General features: G+C 41.1%; 1 protein-coding gene across 1 annotated transcript in view; it reads right to left on the bottom strand.

Annotated features, from left to right (window-relative positions):
• Positions 1-546: 546 nt before the first annotated feature.
• The window catches only part of FBXW10B (F-box and WD repeat domain containing 10B), a 44,263-nt gene continuing 28,021 nt past the window's right edge, over positions 547-16,788 (bottom strand). The window contains exons 11-14 of the mRNA XM_070394368.1: positions 14,571-14,729; positions 12,649-12,914; positions 4,114-4,263; positions 547-1,399 (exon numbers count right to left, since the gene is read on the bottom strand). Of these exons, the coding sequence (XP_070250469.1) occupies positions 579-1,399; positions 4,114-4,263; positions 12,649-12,914; positions 14,571-14,729 (1,396 nt within the window). The 3' untranslated portion in view covers positions 547-578. The remainder of the gene's footprint in view (positions 1,400-4,113; positions 4,264-12,648; positions 12,915-14,570; positions 14,730-16,788) is intronic.

Here is a 16,788-nt window from a genome sequence, read left to right as displayed (position 1 = left end):
TTAGCGGTAGGGAGATCTCCACATCTCCATCTGTTGCTAGTGGGAGTGCACTTCTCATGATTTCCCGAGAAAAGGAATTTTCTGAGCCTCGCACGGGAGGATGAGCTGTTGTAGAAAGCTTTATTTCTGTGGAATTAAACCCCTGAGTTCCCAAGCTCCCATGTCCCCTTGTCCTGCTGAGGAAGCAGTGTAGCTGTGGCTTCAGCAGAGCTGGAATCAGAGCCAGTGTCCAGAGTTTTCGCTCCATACGGGAGCAGTGTCCAGTCCAGCATCAGGCTAGCTTAGCTTGTGTCCCCACCTGCATCTATCAGTCCACACTGCGTGTGGGGTCCGCAGGGCCACATGGTTATGGAGGAAACATGAAATGCAAGGAAGCAGGAACAAGAGAGCGAGTTCCTGGGGATTATGTATTCCCAAATTTTCACAGGCCCCACTTATTTCTGTTCCCAGGTTTGACTGACAGCAAGCACCCTCCCTATGTCATTCCAGCTTCACTAAAATAAAATAAAATAAGCCAAACACCAATGTCTACTTGGTTTCCTTTTTATTGCAAGACATTGTAATTTCACAAGGCTGGTTCAGATAAATACATTTGGACCAAGTTCAGGGGCTGCGGTTTTCCCTTGCTTCATGAAATTGTCTATGGGCAGGCCTTTGATCTTCCTGATCCATGCAGCTTTTCTGGCCCTTTCTGGGTTGACCACTCCAGTGGGCTTTGTGGCCTGATATTCTTTCAGCTTGGCTTCCTTGTACTCTTTCTCCTCCCTCACAGTCAACAGCATGAATTCGCTGTTAATTCTAAATGGATCCAGGGCCGTGGAGAAGCAAGGCCGTTCTTTCTTGACAGGCTGGCTTGTCGTATCTACTTGTGGAGCCACCATGCGGTTTGCCTTAATGACATGCAGGCTGGTTAAGGGTCTGAAGCTGCGTACTGCCCCGTCAATGGAACTGGTGACTTGATCTTCAACCTTTAAGCTGCCAGAGATCCTGGAGCGGATAATCATGGGCTGGGGTATGGAAGACTGGATTCGGGAATCGTGCAAAGAGTTCTTCAAGTTGGGCTGCAGTTTCTGGATTTCAAGGGAAATATTGGTTTGTTTCACATCTATGGGAGGGTGGCTGACTCTCAACGTGTCAACTGCATGTTGTAATGATTCTCCTTTGAAACTAAGGACCTTCCTTGGGTGCAAAATTGAAGGTTCCCAAACATCAATGACTTGGGACTGGGTCCTATGTGGATAGGCATACTTCCCTGAATGACGGGCTTGCTGCAGGGCATTAACTGTCAGTAGGAACCGGTCGGGCGACATAGAGATTTTCTGGGACTTCCTCCTTGAGTGTTTGGGCCAGTGTCCAAAAGTTTCCAGTTGTCGTTTTTTGGGTACTCTCTCTATATCACCTAGTTTTTCCAAAAGAAAAGAAAAGAAAAATCAGTGTCCCATGAAAAGCATTAAGTACTTAAGCATGAAAATTAAATCCGTTCTAATTGGGATGCAAACTGACATATCTGTTGCCCAATGGACATGTCATCCATCATGTGGGCAAAAATCCTCCATGATACCAGAAATTATGACATATTCAATGCAACAAGTCATTAACAAATATGCTAGTACTTGTGTGTAAGTGTGCATTAACCTCTAGATACATATTATGGAGGGAACATATGTAATCCCAATGCGCCACACATATTTTGAAATGTCATACTTCATTTATAATTCACACAAAATAGGCCTTAGAAATTCATAGTAACATACCTGTTTTTAAAGAAAAATTGAATGACAAAATTAGATTCCCATCTTATTAATCAAATTTGACTCCAAATGACATGTCACCCCTGGGAAATGCTAAATATCACAGCATGACCAAAAGGCAGCTCCTGAATAGGAGTTCCTGAATTTTTTGCACAACAGCAGCAGCACCAAAAGCTGCTGACAAGAACCAGAGATTCATCCTGTCACTCTATATCAGTGATGGCGAACCTTTGAGCTCGGCGTATCAGCATTGTGAAAAACCCTAACTTAACTCTGGTGCCGTGTCACATATAGAAATTTTTTGGTATTTGCAACCATAGTAAAACAAAGACTTATATTTTTATATTTATTTTATATATTTAAATGCCATTTAACAAAGAAAAATCAACCAAAAAAATGAGTTCACGTGTCACCTCTGACAAGCCACGCGTGTCTAGGTTCGCCATCACTGCTCTATATCATGGTCAAGACCAAGGTGCCTAAGATCTGAGTTAAGAATGTCTTCACAGGTTATCAAATCTACTACGTCGGTGCTATTATATCTCAGTTGGGCCTTTCGACCCCTACAATACCTCACAGGTACACTGAAAGTAGCATTCCCATTTTATGAAAGGAATAACTGAGTCATGAAAAGTGGAAGTCATTTGTTTAGTCAGACCCAGCAAGTGAAAGTCTGTATCACCAACTATAGCAACCTATAACTAGCAAATAAAATGCGACCATGTGTTAAGCATATAATCTTCCTTATCCCAAGATGTTTGTGTATGGACATACTAGGATGGAATAATACTTCATATTTCTCCCTTTCACTTTGTGAATTAAATAATATTTTATGAAAACATATAAAACAAAATAAAATTAAGATGTCAAAATCTTCCCCACTCTCAATCCCAGAACAAACCATTCCACACCTATGTGTGTACATGTATGACAAACCACACAATTTTTTCTCTTTTTATAAAAATTGTGATAATTCTTTGTTCATTGACTTGTCTTTTTTATATAATGATATATTGTGGATCTCTTTACAAGTATATATATATATATATATATATCCTTGTGATATAATTGTATCTGTTGTGTAATACTGCAGAATATATATTTGTTATTATTAGTCATTGCTCACTAATGAACATTTAGTTTGTTAGTGATCATTCTTGAAGAAATGCAAAGACCATTTATTCGTATGATATAAGCAAGTGCAAAATGATAGATAGCCCTAGCTGGTTTGGCTCTGTGGTCAGAGGGTAGGCCTGCAGATGAAAGGGTCCTGAGTTCTGTTCTGGTCAAGGGCATGTACCTCAGTTACAGGCTCAATCCCTGGCTCCAGTCAAGGCATGTTTGGGTGGCAACCAATCTATGGGTCTTTCTCACATTAATGTTTCTCTCCCTGTCTCTCCCCCTCCCTTCTACTCTCTCTAATAATCAATAGAAATATCTCCCCCGATGAGAATTAACAAACAAAAAAAGAGAGAGAAAATGCTAGATTGTTGGCATGGGTGCAGTGGGAGTCCTCATGCATTCTTGGTGGGATGGTAAATTGATACACCATCTTTAAAGGACAACCATGACAATATCTTTCTAGTTTTTAAATGCAGCTATCCTTTGGCTCAGCAAAGCCTCTCCTAGCACTTTATACTATAGGTATATATCTACGTAGGTACACAGACATAGGTACATACAAAGATACCCACTGTTAGTAGAGCCTTTCTAAAACTTAATTGTTTTCCCTCACCTTAAAACTAGTCTCTGCAGGGAGTTTGATTCAAAGAAGCACTGGTGTATTAACCAAACTATTTGAAAGGCATTGTAAATCTTTATCGAAGTTCTTCAAAAACAAAGGGACATACTATTTATGGATGTCCAGTAATTCTTCTTAAAAGACCCTTCCCCATCTCTCTTATCTCTTTATCTCATATGTATAGCACCTGTCCTCAAATCTATCTCCTTCCTCATGAAATCCCCTAAAACACCCTCTGAAATCAGACATAACTTCCTTTCTTTCTTCTGTTCCTCATTACTCAGACTCATCACATAACTGTCCAGGAACTGAGGAGGCTAAATGGCAGGGAAGGAAGTCAGGCTATGAGCCCAAAACTGGAAATTTAGCTCTTACAAAGTTTCTCATTTTGTGGCCTCAAGCTCTTAAGAAAACAATTAAGTAAAACCAATCACTCTTAGGAAAAGCCAGGCATTTTATCCATGCTGAATTCTCAAAGATAAACAACTCTAATGATCTGCTAAAAAACTAGACTGAACAAAGGGAGAGAGAGAGAGAGAGCTAGAGAAAGAGAGAGAGAGAGAGAGAGAGAGAGAGAGTTGGAGCATGCCACTGAGACTAAAGTATCACTATCCATCTTACCTCCTGAAAGGGATTTTGCTTCCTGACTCTCCCGCTCACTATCTGAGCTAATGACTTCCTTAGAAACAGCACTCACTCTCATTTTGCCATCTCCATCTCTTCGGGGTGATTTTAGCTTTATTTGACTTTGAGGCACCTCTAATGACCCTGCTAAATTAAGATTGATGAAAAAACCATAGTAAGTACATAATTCAATTAAGCCTGAATAATGGGGGCATAGCTGATAATTTGATTGTTTTTCATTCAAACCATCATCTTATTGTTTGTCATATGAAACTAGATAGTCACCTGGAGCCTAAGGGTTGATCACCCCACCTACTGATTATTAAGCTCTAAGCATTATCTGAAACTCTCCATCCTCTATATTCTGGGAGATGATCTATTAATCTATGGGTCCAACTTCACACACCAAATATCCTATCTAATAAAGAGGGAATATGCTAATTGACCCTCACACCATCACAAAAGATGGTGGCACCCACAGCCAATAAAAGTGAATATGCTAATTGACTGCCCCACCCTCAAAGATGGCGCACCCACAGCCAATAAGAACGGAATATGCTAATTGACCATCATTCTCTCAAAGATGGCAGCGCCCACAGCCACAAGATGGTGGCACCCAGTCCCCTCAGCCCTGCTGAGGTGCCCGACTCCTGAGTCCCCCAGTCCCCTCAGACCCCAGCTGCCCAAGACCAGCCCAAGGCACAGACATGCCTCAGATGGTGACTGCCCAGCCACCCAGGGCTGCCTGAAGCTCAGGTAAACAGGGCCGGCCGAGGCTTGTGCTGCCGGCAGTGGCAGCAGCAGAGGTGTGATGGGGGCATCACCTTCCCCTGATCACCAGGTCACCTCCCGCCCCTGAGGGCTCCCGGGCTGTGAGAGGGGGCAGGCTGGGCTGAGGGACCCCCCCTTCCAGTGCATGAATTTTCATGCACTGGGCCTCTAGTAGGTTAATAAAAGGAGTTTGCCTACTCTAGTCCCCACACAATTTATTCTTTGTATGTGTTATAAATGGCATGAGCCATGCCACTCCACTGCACACTTAAACACACACACACACACACACACACATACAGAGGTACCTGCTTCATAACTAATATTTTCCAGGTATGCGTGTTCTCAATCAGGGGTAGAGATAATACATTTGCATACAACATTTTTCTTCTGCCTTATAACAACACTAGAGACCCAGTGCATGAAATTCGTGCACTGGGGAGGGGTCCCTCATCCTGGCCTGCACCCTCTTGCAGTCCAGGAGCCCTCAGGGGATGTCCAACTGATGGCTTAGGTAATCTTCTGCCACTGCTGCTGTGCTCACCAGCCGTGAACCCAGCTTCTGGCACACTGACCACCAGGGGGCAACTCCTGCATTGAGCGTCTGCCTCCTGGTGATCAGTGCATGTCATAGCAACCAGTTGTTCTGCTATTCAGTTGATTTGAATATTAGCCTTTCACTATATAGGATTTTGTCCTAAGAAAATAATTACGTACCATATGTTTGGCTAGGGGGTGTGGAGGGAGGATGTTGGTTGCTTGCTTTTGTTTTAATAACAAGTATTAAGGGCTAATGTTAGCTATTGTACAAAGATTCTAATAATCTGAAAACTTAGGCCTTAAAAATCAGGAGATTCCCTTGAGCTGGCTAACAAATTGGTGAATCAAAGAAAATTGCTCCCACCTTCCTTAAAGGTGGGATTTATATCATCAAGAAACCACTGGACAAGGCCACCCAGAGGTTGAGCCACAAACTGACTCTTAGGGGAATACAAATTAAGGCAGACTGGATCACAAATACGGCCTGCTTTAAAATCAGGACTGTGATTTACAACACGGAGGAACAGTGTAATGCAGGCAAACTCAACACTCTCCTAAATACCTGGCAGGACTAAGGCGAACCAGGCTGAAGAGTAGAAGAACCGAAAGACCATCACTACTGCAAATTTTTTCTTTTTCTTTTTCTTTTTAATTTTTTCACCTTTTTACTAAGAAACCAATTTTTTTTTTCTCTTTTTCTTCTTTTTCCATCACCTGATTTTACCCTTTCAATTACCACATTTTTATTTTTAACCAGTATTATTACTCCTACCATTTTACCATTTTTTAAAGTGCCATTTTATTTTCTCTTTATTTTCTTTTGGGATTAGTGTTCTCCATTCTATTTTCATCGTTCCTTTAGCATTAATTTTCCCTATCTCAATTCCACCTCTTTGCTAAAACCCTCTTCCTTACTTTTCCCCTTTTGGTGTCCTGTTTCTCTTTCCCTATTCCTGCTCCAGACTTTCCCAATTCCCTCTTTTTACCCCCTGTCTAATTCCACCCTACTTATATATCCTATTTCCAATCTACTGCTCTAAATCCTTATACACCTATTCTTTATCCTTCTTCACTTTCCAACCATTTTTTTTCTCTCTTATCTTTCTATTGTTTTCTTGATTGTTGAATATATTGGGCTTTTTTTTTTTTTTTTTTTTTTTAAATTTGTTTGTTTGTTTTGTTTTGTGTTTTTTCTTCTTTTTTAGGACTGGTTGTGAGGTTGTTTTTCTTTTTCTTTTTCTTTTTCTTTTTTTTTTCTGCTGGTTTTTCCCTTCCCTCCCCCACCCCACCCCAGTTATTTTTGTGCTTCTGTTTTCCCTTACCCCTCTGGATATTATTGGTGGTTTGTAGTTTGCATTCATCTCCAGGGATCTGTTGCTGGAATTTGTTGAGATTAGTGGCAGTTCTATTGGAGTTTGCTCCTCATACGGGGAGTCTCTTCCCCACTTCTACTTCATTCTCTTTTTTCGCTCTCTTTTTTCCCCCCTCTTTTTTCCCAATTCTATTTTTGCACTCCTTTTTTGTTTGTTTTTTTCTTATTTTTCTTTTCTGTTCTCTCTTTTATCTTCTTCTCTTCTTTCTCCCTTATCCCCTAATTCTCTTAATTCGGGTGGTCACCTTTATTTGGAGTTATTAATATTGTGAATATACTTGTGTTCAGTGCCTGGTACGTTGTGCCTTGCTCTGTTGTATTTTGTGCCTTTAAATCAACGCAGCAGATCCAAGCAACAGCAGCCCCCTGATCACCGCAGCCTCCTGATCACCACAGCCTCCTGATCACCACACCCTCTGTCTGTGGAACAGCAACTGTACGTGAAGCCTCCCCCCACCAGCCAGAAGAGCCAACACAGCTGTGAACAACACCCACCAGAGGAGCTGCTGCCAACTGGAAAGCAGCTGCTACCGCAACCGTCTGAGCAGCAACCACAACCCAAGGAGCCCCTGCCACCCAGGGAGCAGCCACTGAACACCTCAACATCTACATATGTCAGCGAGATCAAACATGGGTAGGCAAAGAAACCCCCAAAGGAAAGAAAAGGAGGACTCGCCAGAAAAGCAGCTAAGTGAGACAGAGATATGCAACATGACGGAAAAAGAATTCAGAATAAGGTTCCTAGAGTACATGCACCACATGTTCAAGAAGCAAGAAGAAACAGATGAAAAACTCAACTACTTATGCAAGAAGCTAGAAGAAACAGATGAAAAAATCAACAACTTAAGTAAGTCCCAAGAAGAAATGAAGAGTGACATAGCTTCAATAAAAAACTCCATTGAAAGTATCAACAGTAGACTGGGAGAAGCGGAGGACCGAATTAGTGAATTAGAAGACAAGGAAGCAAAACACACTCAAACTGTACGGCAAATGGAGAAAAAAATTAAAAGACAGGAGGAGAGCCTAAGGGAGCTTTGGGACAACATGAAACGAAACAACATACGAATAATAGGGGTGCCAGAACAACAGAAAGATGAACATGGATTAGAAAACCTATTCGAAGAAATAATATCAGAAAACTTCCCTGAGGTGGGGAAGAAAAAAGTCACACAAGCCCAGAGAGTCCCAAACAAGGTGAACCCGAAAAGACCCACACCAAGACACATCATAATTACCATGGCAAATGTTCAGGATAAAGAGAGAATCTTACAGGCTGCAAGAGAGAGACGGAAAGTAACATACAAGGGATCTCCCATTAGATTATCAAATGATTTCTCAACAGAAACACATCAGGCCAGAAAAGAATGGACGGAAATCTACAAAGTGATGCAAAGCAAAGGACTGAATCCAAGAATACTCTATCCAGCAAGGCTATCATTCAAAATTGAAGGGGAAATAAGAAGCTTCACAGACAAAAAAGGGCTAAGGGAGTTTATCACCACCAAGCCAGCCATGCAAGAAATGCTAAAGGGACTGGTGTAAAAAGAAGAAATATCAAGCTCAGAAAGAAAACAGCCACACACACACACACAAAAAGAAATGGCTACAAACAAATACCTTTCAATAATAACTTTAAATGTAAATGGACTAAATGCTCCAACCAAAAGACATCGAGTGGCTGAATGGATAAAAAAACATGACCCATACATCTGCTGTCTACAAGAGACCCACCTCATTAGAAGGGACTCACACAGACTGAAAGTGAAGGGATGGAAAAATATCTTTCACGCAAATGGAAAGGAAAAGAAAGCTGGGGTAGCAATACTTATATCTGACAAAGTACATCTCAAAGTGAAGGCCATAACCAGAGATAAGGAAGGCCACTTCATAATACTAAAGGGATCAATACAACAAGAAGATATAACCCTGGTAAACATATATGCACCCAATGCAGGAGCACCCACATACATAAGAAAACTTCTGGAAGATATCAGGGGAGAGATCGACAACAATACAATCATAGTAGGGGACTTTAATACACCACTGACATCACTGGATAAATCCGCTAGACAAAAACTCAGCAAAGAAACAGCAATCCTAAACGACTCACTAGATCAGATGGACTTAATTGACATCTTCAGAACACTTCACCCCACAGCTGCGGAATATACATTCCTCTCAGGTGCTCATGGGACATATTCAAAAATAGACCACATATTGGGTCACAAGCAAAGTCTCCACAAATTCAAGAAGATTGAAATCATAAAAAGCTTCTTCACAGACCACGATGGCATAATGTTAGAAATAAACTACAATAAAAACAACCCAAAATACTCAAACACTTGGAAGCTGAATAGCATGTTATTAAATATTGATTGGGTTACCGATGACATCAAAGAAGAAATTAAAAACATCCTGGACACTAATGACAATGAAAACACAACAATCCAAAACCTCTGGGACACAATGAAAGCAGTCCTGAGAGGGAAGTTTATAGCTCTACAGGCCTATCTCAAAAAACAAGAAAAAATGGTAGTCAATCATCTAACTCTACAACTCAAAGAATTAGAAAGAGAGCAACAAGAAAACCCCAGAGTGAGCAGAAGGAAGGAGATAATAAAGATTAGAGCAGAAATCAATGAAATAGAGACCAAAAAAACAATACAGAAAATCAATGAAACCAAGAGCTGGTTCTTTGAAAGGATAAACAAGATTGACAAACCCCTAGCCAGGCTCACCAAGAAGCAAAGAGAGAGGTCCCAAATAAACCAAATCAGAAATGATAGAGGCGAAATAACAACAGACCCCACAGAAATACAAATGATTGTTAAACAATACTACGAGCAACTCTACTCCAACAAACTGGACAACCTGGAGGAAATGGACAAATTCCTAGAAAAATACAACATTCCAAAACTCAATCAGGAAGAATCTAAAAACCTCAATAGGCCAATAACTATGGAAGAAATTGAAGCAGTCATCAGAAAGCTTCCAGCAAACAAAAGCCCAGGGCCAGACGGCTTCACAGGGGAGTTCTACCAAACATTCAAGGAAGAACTAAAACCTACCCTCCTCAGACTACTACAAAAAATTCAAGAGGAAGGAACGCTTCCAAGCTCATTCTATGAAGCCAGCATCACCCTAATACCAAAACCAGGTAAAGACATCACAATGAAAGAGAATTACAGGCCAATATCCCTCATGAACATAGATGCCAAAATCCTCAACAAAATCTTAGCAAATCGGATCCAGCAGTACATCAGAAGGATCATACACCATGACCAAGTAGGATTCATCCCAGAGATGCAAGGATGGTACAACATCCGTAAATCAATAAATGTGATACATCACATAAACAAATTGAAAGAAAAAAACCACATGGTCATATCAATTGATGCAGAAAAAGCATTCGACAAAATCCAACACCCATTTTTGATAAAAACTCTCAGAAAGGTGGGAATAGAAGGATCATACCTCAACATAATAAAAGCCATATATGACAGGCCCACAGCCAACATCATACTCAATGGACAAAAACTAACACCATTTCCCCTAAGAACAGGAACAAGACAGGGATGCCCACTCTCACCACTCCTGTTCAACATAGTACTGGAAGTATTAGCCATTGCAATTAGGCAAGAAGAAGGAATAAAAGGCATCCAAATTGGAAAAGAGGAAGTAAAACTGTCCTTATTTGCAGATGACATGATATTATACATACAAAACCCTAGAGACTCCATCAAAAAGCTACTAGACTTAATACATGAATTTGGCAATGTAGCAGGATACAAAATTAACCCCAAGAAATCTGAGGCATTTCTATACACCAACAGTGAACTTTCAGAAAGGGAGATCAGAAAAACAATCCCATTTACCATCGCACCAAAAAAATTAAGATACCTAGGAATAAACTTAACTAAAGAGGTTAAAGACCTCTACTCAGAAAACTACAGGACGTTGAAAAAAGAGATAGAGGAAGACATAAACAGATGGAAGAACATACCATGTTCTTGGATTGGTAGAATCAACATCATTAAAATGTCCATACTACCCAAAGCAATCTATACATTCAACGCACTTCCCATTAAAATACCAATGGCCTTCTTCAAAGATCTAGAACGAACTCTCCAAAAATTCATCTGGAATAAAAAAAGACCCCGAATAGCTGCAACGATCCTGAGAAAGAACAAAGTAGGTGGGATCTCAATGCCAGATATCAAGCTGTATTACAAAGCCACTGTTCTCAAAACTGCCTGGTACTGGCACAAGAACAGACATATAGATCAGTGGAATAGAATAGAGAGTCCAGAAATTAGCCCGAACCAATATGCTCAATTAATTTTTGACAAAGGAGGCATGAACATACAATGGAGCCAAGATAGTCTCTTCAATAAATGGTGTTGGGAAAATTGGACAGACATATGCAAGAAAATGAAACTAGACCACCAACTTACACCATACACAAGAATAAACTCAAAATGGATAAAGGACTTAAATGTACGACAGGAAACCATAAAAATTCTAGAAGAATACAAAGGCAGCAAAATCTCAGACATATGCCAAAACAATTTCTTCACTGATACAGCTCCTAGGGCAGTTGAAACTAAAGAGAAACTGAACAAATGGGACTACATCAAAATAAAAAGCTTCTGCACAGCAAAAGAAACCATCAACAAAACAACAAGAAAACCCACCTCGTGGGAAAACATATTTGCCAACGTCATATCTGATAAGGGCTTAATCTCCAAAATTTATAGGGAACTCATACAACTTAACAAAAAGAAGATAAACAATCCAATCAAAAAATGGGCAAAGGATCTAAATAGACACCTTTCAAAAGAGGACATTCAGAAAGCCAAGAGACATATGAAAACATGCTCAAAGTCACTAATCATCCGAGAGATGCAAATCAAAACAACAATGAGGTACCATCTCACACCTGTCAGAATGGCCATCATCAACAAATCAACAAACGACAAGTGCTGGAGAGGATGTGGAGAAAAAGGAACACTTGTGCACTGCTGGTGGGAATGCAGACTGGTGCAGCCACTATGGAAGGCAGTATGGAGGTTCCTCAAAAAATTGGAAATGGAACTCCCATTTGACCCTGTGATCCCACTACTAGGAATATATCCCAAGAAACCAGAAACACCTATCAGAAAGGATATATGCACCCAGATGTTCATAGCAGCACAATTCACCATAGCTAAGATCTGGAAACAGCCTAAGTGCCCATCAGTAGATGAATGGATTAGAAAACTGTGGTACATCTACACGATGGAATACTATGCTGCTGTTAAAAAGAAGGAACTCCTACCATTTGCAACATCATGGATGGAACTGGAGAGCATTATGCTAAGTGAAACAAGCCAGTCAATGAAGGAAAAATACCACATGATCTCACTCATTCATGGATAATAAAGACCATTACAAACTTTTGAACAATAATAGATACAGAGGCAGAGCTGCCTCAAACTGATTGTCAAACTGCAGTGGGAAGGCCAGAGAGAGTTGGGGGGCAGGAGGGAGGGGAGTAAGAGATCAACCGAAGGACTTGTATGCATGCATATAAGCATAACTAATGGACATAAGACACTGGGGGGTAAGGGAGGGTAGTGGTTTGTCAAGGGCGGGGGGGGGGAAAGGATACTTATGTAATACCCTTTGTAATACTTTAAGAGGAAAATAAAAAAAAAAAAAAATAAAAATAAAATAAAAAAAAAAAAAAAAAAAAAAAAAAAAAAAAAAGAAACCACTGGACAAAATATACCATGAAGAAACTAGTCCTGGCAGCCCAAGACCTGCTCCATTGGGTACCACTCTGATGGCCTGGGAGTCAGTTCTCTTACCTGTTGTTGTCCTGGATGCCAACAGGTGAACGCGGGACTTGTGAGATTTACTTAACAGGGACTCTTGGCCCACCAGGTATTTACTAGATATGGAGCTCCCCAGGTTGTGAATCGGAGTGCTAGCTTTAGATGTGACTTCCGGGAGGTTTTCCTCCCTGTCCTCTTTATCCTTGTTCTTTCTTTGTTTGGTCCGTTCCAGGAAGTACTGCCACTTGATTTTCTCAAACTGGAATAGGAGGATATTGCTCTCTGTGTTGATCACCATCCTGGAACAAAAACAACAAAATTGCCCAGAAAAGGAGCATGAAGGCCACCATGGCCGGCCTCCAGATCTGCACGCAAACTGCTGTCCTGTCCAATCCTCAGTCAAGGAAAATTCCCCAGGATATTACTGTGCCAGTAGGGGGTGTAGGTTGTTGAAGGGTCTTAGGATAGCAGACCATGCAGCAGGGCTCATGGGCTCTGTACCTATTTGTTGTTGTTGTTGTTAATGAAATGTAAGCAGGGCACATATGTTCTAATTACTTTGCTTTTGGAATTAAAATACTTTTAAAATAATTTACATTCTTGGAGTGAGTGCCAAGCACCTCGGATGCTCAAGGCAGAAGGCTTAGGTACTTTGCATGAATGTTAGGTCCTGAAATTCACCCTTGTTTTAAGCTCGGCATCCAAACGCCATGTTTCTATTGCTGTGATGGGAGTGTGGAAAACTCTTTAATGGGAGAGGTTCCCGCCTTGATGATCCTCCAGTCCACTCCCCTTCACTCCATCACTCCAAGGTCTCCGAGCATGCTCTACTTTACACTGAGCATGTAGGATGTTTTAAAGGAGGATGGTTTCCATCTTCCCTAATCCCCACTTTAATGACCTGGTGGGAAAGGAGTTCTAAACCTAGCCCCCTGCCTCCCCCCCTCCCCCCGCAAGAACTGCCTCCTGCCTGCCCATGGCTTCTGTCATGCTCAGAGAAAGCCACTTTCTCTGCTCTACCTGGACCTCCTCTCACCATAAACAAGAAACAGAGACACTGTGTGTAGGTTCCTTTCTGCTCCAAAGGTTGAAATTTTAAGATCATAACGGTTAGTGTAAACTCTGTAAGAGAGTGACTTGTTTTGGTTGAAAACACTGGAATAAAATTTGGGGAATCATTCCAATTAGAAATATCTTTCTGATTTATTTTTACTCAAGCCAAAAGGAAATGTCTTTCTTCAGATGTCAGGGGTGAGAAAAAATCAGGGGTGATTTTAAAAAAAGTATTACCTTGTGACTGAAAAGTGTTTATTTATTGAGACTTATTACCAGTGCTCCCTCTTTAAGATGAGAAATAGTAAAGTTTCATTAAGGAGAAGGCAATATGATTCATGAAGATTAACTTGATGTCTGAAGTGAGCCTGTGGTAGAACTTTTAAAAAGTGAATTCTACTTGGGTATATTTCACATAATAGCACCCTGAACATGGCATATAACAAGCACAGTATTATATATACAATTGATCTAGTCCCAGTTCTGGCTTCTGTAAATTCATTTGCTCAGCACTGTCCCAGGGGACACAGGACCCTTTGCCCAGGCCTTCCCTGCCTCCTGCACTTTTGGGCATCTGAAGTGAGACTGCAGAGACAGTGGGTGGAGCTCTGGGGCAGTGAGTGCGGGCTCAGGGAGCAAGCCGGGGCTGCCCATTTCAGAGCTGTGGTCCCTGCAGCTAAGCCATGCTGCACTCACTGCATGAGTAGCCCAGACGTCCAGGACAAATCAGGAGTGATGTGAACCCTGATTGCTAAGTTTGGTGTAAAGTCCATTTAGTCTCCCATGAGAACATGACTCTCCTCCAGCCGAAGCCCAGCTTTACTGCCAGAAAGTCCAGGGCTGGTGGCCCAGAGGAAGCGAAAATCATCCAAACAGAATTGTTCATAGCTCGGACCACCCACCTGTTGCCGCCAATGAAGAAGGACAACACGGGATCACCTCTGCCATTGGCTTTCATCACCTTCAGACAGTTCCCATTGAGGAAGTTGTAAATGCGGATCTTGCCATCTGCACAGGCACTGATGACCCGGAGGAAGAGCAGGGCCACGTGGAGAACTTCCCTGGAAGGGGACAGAGCAATAGGCAGGGTATGTCGTTTGGTAAGCTGCTTGGGACTTTTGTAGTTCTGGGTATTTTGTGTATGGTCAGGAGTCAGTGGTTATAACTATCCCTGCAGTGATGTTTGCCCTCATTTCATAATTCTGGATGTAAACCATGAACCCTCAAGACATGGCTCTACTCATTCATTCCATTCTGCGATGATTTTAAACTATACTACAGACCTATAGAAATCAAAACAGCATGGCATTGGCAGAAAAACAGACACATAGGCCAATAGAACAAAATTGAGAGCCCAGAGATAAACTCACACATATATGGGCAACTAATTTTCAACAAAAGAGCCAAAAACATACAATGAAGAAAGGGAAGACTCTTCAATAAATGGAGTTGGGAAAACTGGAAAATCACATGCAAAGAAATGAAACTAGACAGCTATTTGACACCATACACAAAAATTAACCCAAACTGGATTACAAACTTGAATATAACAACTGAAACAATAAGATAAATAGAAAAAACCACACATAGGCACTAAATTTATGAACCTTGGTCTCAGAGGGGTCTTTGTAAACTTCTCTCCAAAGGTAAGGAAAGTAAAGAGCAAAAATAAATGAATGGAAGTACATCAAATAAAAAAGCTTCTTTAGAGCTGAAGAAACCATCAACAAAACAAAAGTAACCAACTGAATGGGAAAAGATATTTGCAAATGACACATCCAATAATGGGCTAATATCCAAAATGTATAAATAACTCATACAACTCCGCAAGAATAAAAACCAATTCTATTTTTAAAAAATGGGCAGAGGACCGCAATAGATAGTTTTCCAAAGAAGATATACAAATGGCCAATGGATACATGGAAAAATGCTCAACATCACTAGTTATAATGAAAATTCAAATTAATACCACAATGAGGTGTCACCTCACATCCATTAGAATGGCTATTATCAATAGGACAAGAAATTGCAAATATTGGAGAGGATATGGAGAAAAGGGAACCCTCATACATTGCTGGTGGGATGTAAATTGATGCAGCCACTATGGAAAATAGTGTGGAGATTTCTCAAAAACTGAGAATAGAGCTACCATGTGACCCAGAAATGCCTCTTCTGGGTATTGGAAACATTTATTCATAAAGATAGATGTACCTCTATTCTCATTGCAGCATTATTTACAATAGCCAAGACATGGATACTACTCAATTTTTGTTTGATTGAATGAAGAAGACATGATACATATACTATATAATAAAATATTACTCAGCCATAAAAAAGATGAAATATTGCCATTTGCAACCATATAGATGAGTCTTGAGAGTATTATGCTAAATAAAATATGTCAGACAGAAAAGGACAAAAACCATATGATTTCACTCATTTGTAAGATATAAAACAAAAAGCAACAGATGAACAAATAAAAAAATATCATAGATACGGACAAGAGAATGGTGGTTACCAGAAGAGAAAGAAGGTGGGGGGAGGACAAAGAGGATAAAAGGGGTCAAACACAAGATGATGGAGAATACTAGACTTTGGGTGGCGAGCTCATAATTGAGTATACAGATGTTGTATTATAAATTTGTACACCTGATATTTATACAATGTTATTAACCAATATTAGCCCTATAAATTTAATAATAAAAAATAAAATATTCAAATTGTCCAGTTTTCAACAAAAATCATCTCCTATATAATAGAGGGAATATGCAAATTGACCATTACTCTGCCACAAAGATGGCAGCACTCACAGTGGAGGGGGGGGCGGTTTCTGTAACACAAGATGGCTGCACCCACGGTGGAGGTTGAGTTCCCGTAATGAGCCTTAACGAGCAATCAGCAAGGACCTGAGGCTGTGCCCCACCCAATATCCCCCCCCCCCCCATAAGGCTTGACAGGGGACCTCAGGCTGCGCCCACCACCCCGGGCGCCAGGCCAGGGGACCTCAGGCCATGCCCCACCCAACCGCCCCCATTGGGCTTGACAGGGGACCTCAGGCCACTGCCCCTACCCAGCGGGGCTTGATGAGGGACCTGAGGCCTCACTCCCCCACCCAGCAGG

Source organism: Myotis yumanensis, unplaced genomic scaffold, assembly GCF_028538775.1.
Source record: "Myotis yumanensis isolate MYYU_CA2020_CCGP unplaced genomic scaffold, mMyoYum1.0.hap1 SCAF_16, whole genome shotgun sequence".
NCBI classification, from domain to species: domain Eukaryota; kingdom Metazoa; phylum Chordata; class Mammalia; order Chiroptera; family Vespertilionidae; genus Myotis; species Myotis yumanensis.
Note: the sequence above shows the minus strand (reverse complement) of the source record. Positions and strands in the feature narration are given on the sequence as shown.